The 12,553-nt window shown below is 46.0% G+C and overlaps 1 protein-coding gene across 2 annotated transcripts in view; it reads right to left on the bottom strand.

The window, feature by feature from the left end:
- CUBN (cubilin) overlaps positions 1 to 12,553 on the bottom strand; it is a 290,819-nt gene that overhangs the window by 18,273 nt on the left and 259,993 nt on the right. For both annotated transcript variants that reach the window (XM_021675689.2, XM_021675690.2), the window contains one exon: positions 11,968 to 12,176. In XM_021675689.2, coding sequence (XP_021531364.2) covers positions 11,968 to 12,176 — 209 coding nt within the window. The remainder of the gene's footprint in view (positions 1 to 11,967; positions 12,177 to 12,553) is intronic.

The following is a 12,553-nucleotide window of genomic DNA, read 5'->3' as shown; positions in this document are numbered from 1 at the left end:
TGCACCCACCGCTGCCTTACCCACTGCACCCACCGCTGCCTTACCCTCTGCACCCACCGCTGCCTTACCCTCTGCACCCACCGCTGCCTTACCCGCTGCACCCACCGCTGCCTTACCCTCTGCACCCACCGCTGCCTTACCCTCTGCACCCACCGCTGCCTTACCCGCTGCACCCACCGCTGCCTTACCCGCTGCACCCACCGCTGCCTTACCCTCTGCACCCACCGCTGCCTTACCCTCTGCACCCACCGCTGCCTTACCCTCTGCACCCACCGCTGCCTTACCCTCTGCACCCACCGCTGCCTTACCCGCTGCACCCACCGCTGCCTTACCCTCTGCACCCACCGCTGCCTTACCCGCTGCACCCACCGCTGCCTTACCCGCTGCACCCACCGCTGCCTTACCCTCTGCACCCACCGCTGCCTTACCCTCTGCACCCACCGCTGCCTTACCCTCTGCACCCACCGCTGCCTTGCCCGCTGCACCCACCGCTGCCTTACCCGCTGCACCCACCGCTGCCTTGCCCTCTGCACCCACCGCTGCCTTACCCTCTGCACCCACCGCTGCCTTACCCACTGCACCCACCGCTGCCTTACCCTCTGCACCCACCGCTGCCTTACCCTCTGCACCCACCGCTGCCTTACCCGCTGCACCCACCGCTGCCTTACCCGCTGCACCCACCGCTGCCTTACCCTCTGCACCCACCGCTGCCTTACCCTCTGCACCCACCGCTGCCTTACCCTCTGCACCCACCGCTGCCTTACCCGCTGCACCCACCGCTGCCTTACCCGCTGCACCCACCGCTGCCTTACCCTCTGCACCCACCGCTGCCTTACCCTCTGCACCCACCGCTGCCTTACCCTCTGCACCCACCGCTGCCTTGCCCTCTGCACCCACCGCTGCCTTACCCTCTGCACCCACCGCTGCCTCACCCTCTGCACCCACCGCTGCCTCACCCACTGCACCCACCGCTGCCTCACCCTCTGCACCCACCGCTGCCTCACCCTCTGCACCCACCGCTGCCTTACCCGCTGCACCCACCGCTGCCTTACCCGCTGCACCCACCGCTGCCTTACCCTCTGCACCCACCGCTGCCTTACCCGCTGCACCCACCGCTGCCTTACCCTCTGCACCCACCGCTGCCTTACCCGCTGCACCCACCGCTGCCTTGCCCTCTGCACCCACCGCTGCCTTGCCCTCTGCACCCACCGCTGCCTTACCCACTGCACCCACCGCTGCCTTACCCTCTGCACCCACCGCTGCCTTACCCTCTGCACCCACCGCTGCCTTACCCGCTGCACCCACCGCTGCCTTACCCGCTGCACCCACCGCTGCCTTACCCTCTGCACCCACCGCTGCCTTACCCTCTGCACCCACCGCTGCCTTATCCTCTGCACCCACTAGCACTCTGGCCCCAGCTGCTCTGATCTCTTTCCTAGATGATCACTGCAGCCTCCCACAAAGCCCCTGATTCTACTCTTGTTTCTTTTTATTCTCAAAATGTCAGCCAGAGGATACTGTTAAAGTGTAAGTCAGACCAGGTCAACACTCTGCTGAAACCCTCCTAACTGCTTCCCATCCACTCAATAGAATAGCCAAAGCCATCTCAATAGCCTTCTGTCCTCTCCTGCCCCTGACCTTTCTGATCTAATTTCTTTTTCTTTTCTTTCTTTTTTTTTTTTGAGACAGAGTTTCACTCTGTTGCCCAGGCTGGAGTGCAGTGGTATGATCTCAGCTCACTGCAACCTCCACCTCCTGAGTTCAAGCAATTCTCCTGCCTCAACCTCCTAAGTAGCTGGGATTACAAGTGTGCGCCACCATACCTGGCTAATTTTTGTATTTTTAGTAGAGATTTGGTTTCACCATGTTGGTCAGGCTAGTCTCAAACTCCTGACCTCCTGATCCACCCACCTCAGCCTCCCGAAGTGCTAGGATTACATCAGGTGCCTGAGTCACTGTGCCTGGCCCTCATCCAATTTCATATCATCTCCACTTTGTTCATTCCACTTCTTGAGCCAAACCAGGCATGCTCCTGCTGCTTGGGTATGGCATTTGCTGTTCCCTTTGCCTGGAATGCCCTTCCCTGTATATCCACATAGTTTGTCCTCCTACATTCCTTCAGGTTTTCACTCAGATACCCCCAACTCAGCCAGGCATGGTAGTGCACGCCTGTAATCCCAGCTACTTGGGAGGCTGAGGCAGGAGAATCTCTTGAATCTAGGAGGTTGAGGTTACTACAGTGAGCTGAGATGGTGCAAATACACCAGCATGGGTGACAGAGCAAGGCTGTCTCAAAAAAAACAAAAAAAAACAAACAAAAAAAGGTATCCCCAACTCAATAACGGGTTCCTTACGTAAACTCTCCCAACATTCCTATCTCCTTTCCTGCTTGATTTTTCTCCACAGCAAGTATTACCTTCTATATACAACGTATTTAACATTTTTTTTTTTTTTTGAGATAAGGTCTCACTCTGTTGCCCAGGCTAGAGTGTAGTGCTGCAATCATAGCTCACTGCAGCCTTGAATTTCTGGACTCAGTGGTCCTCCCACCTCAGCCTCCCAAGTACCTGGGACTACAGGTGCATGCCACCATGCCTAACTAATTAAAAAATCATTTCAGGCCGTGTGTGGTGGCTCACACCTATAACCCCAGCACTTTGGGAGACTGAGGTGAGTGGACCACAAGGTCAGGAGATCAAGACCATCTTGGCTAACACGGTGAAACCCTGTCTCTACTAAAAATACAAAAATATTAGCCATGCATGGTGGCACGTGCCTGCAATCCCAGCTACTTGGGAGGCTGAAGCAGAAGAATTGCTTGAACCTGGGAGGCAGAGGTTGCCATGAGCCAAGATTACCCCACTGCACTCTAGCCTGGGTGACAGAGCAAGACTCCATCTCAAAAATAAAAAAAAAAATAAAGTAATTTTAGAGATGCAGTCTTGTTATGTTGCCCAAGCTAAACTTGTTTATTTCATTGTCTTTCCCTCAGAAGAGAATACAAGTTCTATGAATGCTCAGATTTCTGTCCTGCTCACTGCTGTGTTCCCAGTTTTTAGAAAAGTGTCTGCACATAAAAGGCACTCAATAAATATCTAAGAAATACGTGCTCTGATTCCTCTCTCCCACTAGCCCTCCCAAAACTGATCTCCGTGAGCCTTCTTTACCTCAATGTTTCAAGCCTACAACTTCAGTCATCTCTGATTCTGCTCTCTTCACTCCACATTCATTCCATTCTACCTTCAAAATATACCCCAGCCGGTTCCATCTTCAGGTGATCACCATCGTCCTTCACCTCTTCCCACTGAAACATCTTCTTGATAGGCCTAATGCCAGAGCAGCCAGTGTTCTCCACTCAACTGCCTGCACGCCTGCAAACTCCAATCAGATGATGCTCCTGCTCTGTCTAAAATGCTCCGGCAGGTCCCCAGTGCACCTAAAGTAAAATTCCAGCTCCTTGCTATGGTCCGCAAGCCCCAGATGGTCTGGCCTGCAGCTCACTGCTGGCTGTACCTTTTTCATCCCAGGAGGACTCCTGCCCACGGCCCTGCTCCCGCCGCTCTTCCTGCCTGGAGATGGGAGATGTCTTTCCTCAGCTGAAGCTGAACCTGAACAGCTAAGGACTCCCTGTCATGAGCCCTCAGCACACATGTCACCTCCTCAGAGAGGCCAGTGTATCAAATGGTGCCCTCCCTCAGCGTCATCCTGTTTTATTTTCCTATTATAATCAAAACTGATCTTATTTAGTGTTGCTTTGCTTTTTCTGGTCTCTTTCCCAACAAGGATGTAAGTGCCATGGGTGAGGACATGGACTCTGTCTGACTTCTTCACTGTGGTGTCTGTGCCAGCACCCAGAACAACTCCCAGCCACCGCAGCCTTCTAGAAACAGCCATCGAAGTAATGGGTTCTTGGATTTCTCTCAAGCACGTAACTAGAAAACGTTTGTTTTCTTCTGAGTATCCGTGCATATCTAACTCCAAATATTGAATTCATAACAGAGCTATGATGTGTTCAAGGCCTCAGAACAGCCACGACCATGACCACTGACATTATTCTAAAGTGCTAGGATTATGTAAGACAGGAACGGCTAAAACCAGTCATTTCAGAAGAAAAAGAAATGCACCACTAGATGGCACTGTCTTTCCAAACTTAAACATGATTTTAGTTCGTTCAGAATCAGAAGACATTCGAGTTTTCTCATCTTCACCGACTTGTTTCATGGAAGAGCACATTTGCCAAGTTTTAGGTCATGGACTTTTTCTGGCAAACAAGTTAAAATTTCATGATAATCATTGCTGTCTTTATAATCACATTTATATTAGTAAGCGTTTTTATTCTGGGACCTGTGTGCCAGGCCTCTGTGCTAGGTCCTGTCTATGTCTTGAAGGTCTCAAATGGCCTTATACACCCTTTCTAGACCTTCAAGACATAGACCTCCTCATGAACAAAGGAGAGTGAAGGTCTATAAATTACACACATATATATTTGTGTGTGTATATATATGCATATACACTATATATGTATACACATAAATATGGGTCTATATAAATTATATACAAAATAGAGAAAAATAAGTCCTACAATAAAAGAATGGAAGTGTATCATGACAACACGCATGATGGAGACAGACATTTGGACTGGCCCTTAAATGTCAGTAGAGACCTTCAGACCTACAAAAGACGAAGGGTGCCCAGCACGGTGGCTCACACCTGTAATCCCAGCACTTTGGGAGGCCGAAGCAGGCAGATGATGAGGTCAGGAAATCGAGACCATCCTAGCTAACAAGGTGAAATCCTGTCTCTACTAAAGAATACAAAAATCAGCCAGCTGTGGTGGCATGCACCTGTAGTCCCAGCTACTTGGGAGGCTGAGGCAGAGGTTGCAGTGAGCCAAGATCGCGCCACTGCACTCCAGCCTGGCGACAGAGTAAGACTCCATCTAAAAAAAAAAAAAAAAGAGCAAGGGTGTCCCAGCAGGACAGACATAAGTGCCAGACCACGGAAGTGTGAAATGCATGGCACGTGTCAACAACTTCTGACCCCCTTCATCTGGGCTGGGGGCTGGGATGAGAGAACAGGAGAAACAAGAAACAAAGCTGTGAGGTTCCATACATTTCATACCATGGATCCGATCCCATGAGATGCAAGATCAGATTTGGGTTTTAAATGGGTAACTGGTCAATGTGAAGGAAGGTATGAGGCGGAGGCCAGGGCTGGATGGAAGGAAATGGCATACGTCCCTGGCCCCATGCCGGTGCTGTGTTAGTTCATTCAATGCCACAGTAAGATTTCTCCTGAGTGAGCTGAAATAGCTTGTGGCCTCAGGATAACTGACATTGGAGGCTCTAGACTCCGGTGCGTCAAACCCAAGATCTCTATCTGCTCTCTTGTTCTCTGGTAACAATCTCCACTACAAACTTCTGCCAGGTTGCCCTACAGTGCACTGCGGGGGGTGTCCTATACAATGATGAGGAGGGGGAATCATACATAGACTGGGATATGAATGGTGCCTTTAGGAGCTGCACAATCACACACAGCTTCCGGCCGCATTCTGGGAGCATACATTTCCTGGCACAACTGCGTTGGACCTGGAGCTTGAATTATGTCCTAAGTCTTGTGGATGTGGGTAAGTGCTGAGAAGAATGTTATATTTTCTCAACCTTTAGAACTCTGATAGTTTTAGAATCTGCTATGATCCTGAAGGCACTGTACAAATAATTTAGTGACAGGCAGGCTCTGCTACAGCCATGGCACAATCCTGCCCTTCACCCAGCCATTGGCCTGAGAAAATTTTTGGATTTTAATTCCTGTGAATGTTTAATGCACAAGGGTAATACACTTTGATATTGGACTATAATTCTTTTTGAATCTAATAATTTTATAGATTAATTTCCTTAGGACTTTCTCTTTTAATATTTCCCTGGGAATTTGATCACAGGAGGATTTTGATATTCTTACTTGGAGCATCTTAGAGAATCTTCACAAATTCTTTGATCTTATTTCAGAACCTCCGATGGGGTATAATTCAGTATGGGAAGAAGAATAGAGAGTGACTTTGCAGGTTTGGGGCTAAACTCTGACCCATTTCAGAATTTTCTGGGGAAAAAAAACATTATTCTAGTCCCAGTTGTCTCAGAAGAAGCCACAAAGAAGCAATGACTAGAATCAGTCCTACCAGTGCAGGAGTTTCCTGGTATTGTTTTCTAGAATCTCAATGCTCTTTTCTAGTTCTTGGAGCAATGTCTAGAATATAGTAGGTATGCTAATTAATATTACTTGAATGAAAGAATCAGGCCAGGCCTGGTGACTCACACCTGTAATCCCAGCACTTTTGGAGGCCGAGGCGGGTGGAACACTAGATCTGAAGATCGAAACCATCCTGGCCAACATGGTGAAACCCCATCTCTACTAAAAATACAAAAATCAGCTGGGCATGATGGTGCATGCCTGTAGTCCCAGCTACTTGGGAGGCTGAGGCAGGAGAATTGCTTTGAACCAGGGAGACGGAGACTGCAGTGAGCTGAGATCGTGCCACTGCACTCCAGCCTGGGCAACAGAGGGAGACTCAGTCTCAAAAAAAAAAAAAAAAAAAAAAGAATAGTAGGTACGACCTCATATGGATAGGAACGTGATGCCTTCCATAGACTGCCGATCCTTTCCCCAAAGATGGACAGCCCCCACTTCAGCTCCAGTGGCTGACGCAGACTGGTTAAACCCAGTGCGTTAAGTCAGACCTTCTCACCGAGGTCAATACCACCCCGCAGGCAGTGTTCCGCACAAGTGTGGGGTTTCTTGGGTCATCACTATAATTTGGGGCTATAACAAGCATTTACTCATTCACAGGACAGTTTTTGCAAAGTGAAGATTTATGTCCCACATAACTTTTGAATATCTTGTCAGACATTTGTGTAAAAAAAACAAGAATCTGTTTATAATTATTTGGTTCCAAAACCTAAATCTATTTTATATATTAACACAAAAATAGTTTTGCACACTTTTGATATGTACCAAATTTTCAGAAATGCAATTATTGTGTAAGCTGAGAGAAGACTGTACTTTGGTTTAGACATGTTTGAGTTTTTCCACTATTTTGGAAATTCATGTTGCAGACGGTGATGCTGCTATTGGCATGTGAGTTGCAAGTACAACCCACCCATATTTGTTTAATTTTATACTTTTTATTCACCCCCATTCCACATATAAAAGGCACCTATTTTATTATCTGACTTTGCACAGTGGTGTTAGAGTATTTACATATGTGAATATACACTATTTTATATACTTTGCTTGTTTATTCTCCTTTTCATTGCCTTTAGGATATTTTTTGAAATTACATTATGGGTCAGTTATAGTATAGATGACATTCACTTCAGGTAGGAAAGGAAGCTTACAAAACATTGGCACTGACGCCTATAATACACGCACTTTGGGAGGCCGAGGTAGGTGGGTCACCTGAGGTCAGAAGTTCGAGACCAGCCTGGCCAACATGATGAAACCCTGTCTCTACTAAAAATACAAAAATTAGCGGGGCATGGTGGCACGTGCCTATAATCCCAGCTACTCAGGAAGCCAAAGCAGGAGAATTGCTTAAACTCGGGAGGCGGAGGTTGCTGTGAGCGGAGATCGTGCCATTGCACTCCAGACTGGGTAACAGGAATGAAACTCCATCTCAAAAAAAAAAAAAAGGACCACGATGGGGTTGAGGAAAAACTGGACACTGTTAGGATGAGGACATCTCTCTGCTGGTTCCATATTTCCTGATGGAAAAAGTCAGCTAGGGTCACGTTCCTGGCCCCTGTGCTGCCTGAGTCACTGCTCACCACACGAGTGACAACCAAGAAGCTGGGCGTGAGAGGGTGTAGCTCACAGCCTCTCCTGTCCCTCCCCATTTCGGTAGTCAGCCTCCCACAGGAAGCATGCTTTTGTGATGTTCCTCTTAATTTTGTAAAGGATAACAAAAGAGAATGAGTTTCTGTTCATTTTGTAAATCGCAGCTCAGCCATCCCCTCTGGGAAGCCTTTCCTGAACCCCCAAATGAAGCCAATCAGAGCCTCTTCTGCTCTGCCCTTCTACATTGTTTCTATTTGTGATTTTTATCATGTTATACAACATGTTATACAATGTGACAAAAATGTCCATTATTTAAAGGTATTTTATTTTTACGTTAAATGTAATTATTTAAATGAATATGATTTGTTTACATGTCAGTCTCTTACGCTTCCCTGACAGCTCCTCAAGAAGCTTGAACTCCTCAAAATATGTCTTTAACTCTCTACATCTCCAGTGATGCTGGTACAGGGCCTGGCACATACCTTTGCCAACTAACTCCTTCTGCAATGGATGTGATGTGGATTTCAATACAGACCACTCAGTGAAATGCACAATTAACTAGGTGATTTGGTTACCATATTTACTCTCCAAGTCAACCCTTTCACAAACAAAACAGGACAGAATTATGAATGAATAATGGACTTGGTATGATTTTACTTTATCTACCACAGAGTTCAGTTAAATTACCTTTTCTAAAAAGTGATTTGATCATAATCTCTAAAAAAAATCTAAAAGGAATCAAATGTCCTATTTATCACAGAAAAATCTCTTTAATAAAGAAACCTCCAACCTCCACATTCCGAGGGTTGTTCTTTGATCTGCCAGTTTACTGGTAGTTGGAAACATTGCCAACTGAAGGAAATTGCTTTTCCAAAGGGGAAAACAAGAATAGTTCTGAACAGAATTTATTTGAAAAAAAGATATTTTATTTTGAAGCAAGAAAATAACTCCTTGTTTTTGATGTTGCAATTTCTGGCCTGAATGAATTATGGAAATTCAGATAACAAGCTGTTTTGATGACTTTATCAAATCACATTCCATAAAAATGGATCTTGAGAGTAAATCCAATCTCCTAGCAGAACCATCCTCAAAACATTCTATAAGAATGTAAAATTGTAATTTTATATGTAAATCAATTATTTTTAGTTTCTAAAGAAAATAAATTTCATAGTGCCCATGCCTATTTGGAATTACTCCAAGGGAAAAACAAGGAAAGTAAATTTGTTTCCCATTGATGTCAGGCACGGTGCTGAACACTCCAGTACACATCATTTTATCCCTCAAAACTGCCTTTCATGGGAGGTACTATTTGGAGATTTTCAAGAAAAATAGATGAAGTGATGAGGAATCGGGGAGATCAGGAAATCTGTCTGACAGCAAAATTGGCTTTGAGTCTCCATACTGTCTGTCTCTAAACCTGATTACCTTTCTGTAAAACCAAGGGCGCTCTTGGACAGTTCTGAATTCAGCTTTAGGACTGCTCTAGTCACTCTGGTCTCTCTCCACTTTTTTTTTTTCTAAAGTGTCTCACTCTGTTGCCCAGGCTGCAGTGCAGTAGCGCAATCACGGCTCACTGCAGCCTCTACCTCCTGGGTTCAGGGGATCCTCCCACCTCAGTCTCCCGAGAAGCCGGGACCATAGGTGCATACCACCACACCCAAATAATTTTTTTTGTATTTTTTGTAGAGAAGGGTTCTCACTGTGTTGGAGGGCTGGTCTCAAACTTCTGGGCTCAAGCAATCTGCCTACCTTTTCCTCCCAAAGTGCTGGGATTACAGATGTGAGCCACCACACCTGGCCGGCCAGGTCTCATTTTAGAAAAGGAGAATTCGACTTGAATTGCCATTCCCTGTTATCTTCAGTCTTTCATGAACTTCTCTGATCCAGTTTCTGTGCCAATGCTTTATTAAAATGACCGTCATCTAATGGAATGAGGCTGGTCTGCATCTTTACCTTTCTTGGCCTCGACTTGACAGTTTAATAGTACTGACCACCTATGCTTTGTAAAAGACTCCCCCTGCCTCTTGACTTCAGGGATACTACACGATTCCTGGTCTTCACATTTATTTCTTCATGATGCATCTGTTTCTTTTCCTGCCCCTTTTGCCCTCTCCAGCTGCCTCCCTGGATACCTTTCCTGGAGCTGAGAGCCTGACTCTCTGACTCCATGTTGACTCCCTCTAAGAAAGCACCCTTTCTCCTGACGTAAGGAAAGCTCTTTGCTGCATCCTCCCTGTTCATGGAGCTGCCTTCTCACTGAAGCTCCATTCCACTTCTGCCCACCGCAGTCCCACTTGTCTGTCTTGCTCTCATCAAAACCACACTGCTATTTTCCTGGTCTCCCAGCCTTAGCCCTTTTCATAGTAAAAACATAAGCATACAATTAAGGGCTCAAATCGGTATTCCCTCTACACATTTTCCTTCCTTTTAAAACAATTTTCTTAAAAGTTTAGACAACCCTAGAGCTTAAGTTTCTCTTGCACCCCTCTAGCCGTCTCTGCCTTGGCTGCCGGATTAGACCCATCCCTGATCCAGGTCTAAGAGTGACATCCCCACCTAGCAGTGACCTCTCCTGGGAGCCCTCCCAGCCTCCTCCCCTTCCAGTTCCCACAGCTGCTGATTTCAGGTTAGTCTTCCCTAGCTACTGTTCTCATCACATCGCTCATTGGAAAACCTTCAACTATTCCTTATTTTCAGCCACACGAAGTCTAAAGTCGTGAGTTTGACTTTGAGGATCCTTTGTAATCTCAGTATTTCTCTACGCAGGCCATCTTATTTCTCGCTACTCTTTAGAACTTTTCTGCTTCAATACAGCCAGCCTCTTTACTCTTCCAAGAACATGCACATATCAAGTTCTCTGCCTTTTTGAAAATGTTCACCTCGCCTGAATTCTCTCCTGACTTGAGTAAGTCTTCCCTCACTCTACCAAGTGTTTCTTGATCATGCCAGAGTTCCATCCACTTTCTTTCCTTTTAAGCTTGCACACTGCTTCAGGCTTGCATCGAATGCATTCATCAGCACTTAAATGCTACTATCCTGAACTGTGCATTGTTAACGTGCATGCGTCATCCCATAATTTTCCAGTCAGACTTAAGCTCCTCATAAATAGAAATCTTGCATACTTTTTATTTTTCCCCTGAGAGTGCAGTGGTAAATACTGATTGATGCTACTTAACACTTGTAATCTGAACCCATATCACCTGATAGGTACAATAATTTAATATTAAAGAGTCATTAAAAATTGAACAGAAGTTTCCTGATTTACTTTATTATTCATTTATTTTTTTGAGATGGAGTCTTGTTCTGTCACCCAGGCTGGAGTGCACTGGTGAGATGTTGGCTCACTGAAACCTCCGCCTCGTGGGTTCAAGCGATTCTCCTGCCTCTGCCTCCCTGGCAGCTGGGATTACAGGCGCCTGCCACCATGCCCAGCTAATTTTTTGTATTTTTAGTAGAGATGGGGTTTCACTATGTTGGCCAGGCTGGTCTCCAACTCCTGGCCTCAAGTGATCTGCCTGCCTCAGCCTCCCAAAGTGCTGGTATTACAGGCACAAGCCACCATGCCCACCCTCAATTTACATTTTTTTTTTTTCTCCATCTCTTGACCTCGTGATCCGCCCACCTCAGCCTCCCAAAGTGCTGGGATTACAGGTGTGTGCCACCATGCCCGGCCCTCAATTTACTTTTAATGGGATTTCAGAACAATTTTCATATCTAAACATAATGTAATAAGCAAATCTACAAGCTAAGAAATAGTCAAATTAAGAGGTGATTATCTGTGTCACTGACATTATTGTTTACTTTAGGATTTGCCAAAGGTCCTTTGAGTATCTCTCTTCAGAAAACCGACCTTCCCATAGATCGTCTCTTGCAAGACATTGATGAATAGGAGATTTTAATGCTAATGTTAGAAGCCAGTCAAACAAAATATTTGAGTCACCCATATTAAAAATTAATTTAATATGAAGATAGAGCATCTATAATATTAAATGTTGCATCATTGAAGAACAAATCATTTTAAAAAGCAGTAGTACCTGTACTCATAATTTTCGGGACTTCCTGTAATGATATAAACTGGAATACACTATATTAGAGTCTGGGATGATTAGGTTCTGTAAAAAAATAAAACAGGCTTACCTTTACATAATCATAAATGCATCTTTGCCTAGTACTTGCTGCCTCCAGAGCAAATGTATTGAAGGTGAGGTTAATTAGTTTGTTTACAGGTGCAATTATGATCCATACACAGTTTAAATTCTTGTCGTACATTCCATTCGAATCAGAATCAGGAGAGACAAAAGTATTATTCAAATCTGTCAGATAACCACCACATCCTTGCTGAGGCCCTGCATTAAAACAAAGACACATCACTGTGCGGACCAAATAGAACAGACCTTACGTGTACATGGGGGTTTTTAAAAGAACATAGTTTCCATTTTCTGTCACACTCTGAGAACATGATCAGATCATTCCCTCCTAGGCTCCCTCCCTTCCTCCTGTCCTCCTGCCCTCCCTCCCTCCCTCCTTCCCTCCCTCCCTCCCTTCTTTTCTTCCTTCCTTCCCCCATCCCATCCCTCCTTCCCTTCCTCCATCCCTCCCTTCCTCCTTTTTTGTCTTCCATCCCCCTCACCCCACCCCACCTCTCCATCCCTCCCTTCCTCACTCCCTTATTTTCTTCCTTCCTTCCCCCCCAGCCCATCCCTCCCTCCTTCCCTCCCTCCCT

Source organism: Aotus nancymaae, unplaced genomic scaffold (assembly GCF_030222135.1).
Source record: "Aotus nancymaae isolate 86718 unplaced genomic scaffold, 86718_ANA_hifiasm-v0.15.2.pri h1tg000077l, whole genome shotgun sequence".
Lineage (NCBI taxonomy): Eukaryota > Metazoa > Chordata > Mammalia > Primates > Aotidae > Aotus > Aotus nancymaae.
The sequence above is the reverse complement of the archived record's forward strand: the minus strand, read 5'-3'. Positions and strand labels throughout refer to the sequence as shown.